We start from the raw sequence: 2,196 nt of genomic DNA, 5'->3' as shown, positions 1-2,196 counted from the left end.
CTCTTCCTGCGGGGTGTGTGATGCATCACGAGCTGAGGGCCCTTCGCCTCCCACCCTCTGGGTCAGAGACATCGGGTCGTCAGCGCTCCCACCTCCTCCTTCTGTGGGGTGTGTGATGCATCACCAGCTGAGGGCCCTTCGCCTCCCACCCTCCGGGTCAGAGACGTTGGATGTATGTATGTATGTACACAGTATACTGCCATCACTACAATATACATGTTTTGCATACTTCTTTATTTTGCATACAGTTTTATTCACAGGCTTTCTGCAAAATGCCACACACTTCAAATTCATGCCAACTGATATTGTTGCATCCAGTAGATGTCCTCCTAGAGCAAATTAAGCTTCAAGAAGCTTTGCGCTGGAGTGAACCAATTGGATGAAAGGCTTCAATGCTTCATGAAGCTTCATCTGCCCATCACTATTAAAGTCTAATAATTATCTGACTGATTTATTAATTTCTAACAGTATAAGAGTAGCACACGAGAGCCTTTCTAATCCCCACTCCAGTCTATACGGTAGCGGTAACGCACCTAAAGTTGTTTGTCAACCGCGATTAAACAGCAGAAGAAGAAGAATAATAAGAAGAAGAATAATAATAAGAAGAAGAAGACGACTACTTCCGGGTTAAATCTAAGCTGAGTACAGTGCACCATAGTTTCTGTTTTTATATCGACAAGAGAACGCCTGTGATTAAAGAGAATCTGATTCTGACGGCATCAAAGAGGCAACATGGCGACCACCATCAGCACCCAGCGAGGACAGGTATATAGTGGGCTCCGTGTTTATTACGTTTATTGTAGGAATCACAGGCAGCTTGGCGGACCTAACTGGACTGTAATTTACCAGTATGGTTAACACACTTCGGCCATTAAACAGCAACATACAGCTGCACAGCAGTCCCGTGACGTCGACTCTTATCAGCTGCCATTAGCGAGGAAACAAATCTAAAGTCTAATTTACATCGAAAGCGTTTTATACGCGCGTCTCACGTCCGTATCAAACTGCGGTCAAGCCATCCGCCCCAGTGTTTTGCAGGTTGTCTATATACTACACGTTATGGTAAAGCTAGGTAAGAACTACATTCAGAATAACAGCGAACTCGATGGACGTGATTTCACTTTGATTCACTCGCTAGCGTTTCTGTCAGTAGTAAATAAAAGATTAAAAAAATACATTAACTAAATAAATATTTAAAAACACAGCTGTCTTGATGTTAGATTAATATTTAAAAGCCCATGGCTGCTCATTTTGCTAATTTCCAGCCATTTAATGTTTAATCTTGGCTACCTGTAGATTAGTTTTGCACCCATAATAACCCTAAATAGTCTGTTATTATTTCAGAATTATAAAACCAGAGAGCCTCTTCCTAAAAATGAGAGGACAGTTGCTGCCGGTGTTGTGTAGAAAGTGGACAGCACAATGAACCGTCACTTCATTAATTTGAATTTCTCTTCCCTAGATAGGTAAACAACGGTATATGATAAAAAGAGTTGTGTAACACTCTAAACAAAGTGGGTAATTGAGAAACCCCATGTTTTAACTGGCATAATGCAGACATAGTAAGTTCTACAACCTTACAACAATTGTCTGTAACGTTACAGAGACAAGGTATTAACAAGGTTTTTTTTTTTTTTTAAACTTACCTTTAAGTCCCACCAACTATTGGAAACATCACTCCTTTTCAAGTAGCTCCAAGGTCGGTAAATCCAACCGGTGGTCACTGCATCTTACCCCATCATGGGTTTTTACGCAGTCAAAACAAACAGGTACTGTGGTCCATGGGAATCCAGCATTGCAATCCAGCTTCACAGGCTGCTTGGTGGTAGGTTAGGCCTAGTGAGGTAAAACAGCGAGTCCCTGTACAGGAACATATCTGTGCAGATTCTCAGTCATCCAGGTCATAGTAAACCGCAACCAAAATAACTTTGGAAATTAAAGGCTTTATTCTATTATAAAGCCACGTCTGGTTCTTTCAAACCAGGAACTCAGAGGGACAACTCAGACCACTTGGATATATAAAAATATAACCCTGCTGGTTTATTCAAAGGGTCACAGGCAAGAATTAACATTACACGTCCAGGCATCTTCCACCCCCAGAGCTGCTCGTAGGCAGCCCGGAAGAAGCAAGACCCCGAACCTAGAAACCTATACAATATTAATCCTTCTGGGCTAGCCCCATCCTAGACAGGCAAC

At 42.1% G+C, this 2,196-nt stretch overlaps 1 protein-coding gene across 1 annotated transcript in view; it reads left to right on the top strand.

Moving 5' to 3' along the window:
* Window positions 1–571: 571 nt before the first annotated feature.
* The window catches only part of tollip (toll interacting protein), a 43,271-nt gene continuing 41,646 nt past the window's right edge, over window positions 572–2,196 (top strand). Inside the window, exon 1 of the mRNA XM_020623635.1 lies at window positions 572–765. Within this exon, the coding sequence (XP_020479291.1) occupies window positions 733–765 (33 nt within the window). The 5' untranslated portion in view covers window positions 572–732. The remainder of the gene's footprint in view (window positions 766–2,196) is intronic.

The sequence above is a fragment of the Monopterus albus genome, unplaced genomic scaffold, assembly GCF_001952655.1.
Source record: "Monopterus albus unplaced genomic scaffold, M_albus_1.0 scaffold306.1, whole genome shotgun sequence".
Taxonomy (NCBI): Eukaryota; Metazoa; Chordata; class Actinopteri; order Synbranchiformes; family Synbranchidae; genus Monopterus; species Monopterus albus.
Note: the sequence above shows the minus strand (reverse complement) of the source record. Positions and strands in the feature narration are given on the sequence as shown.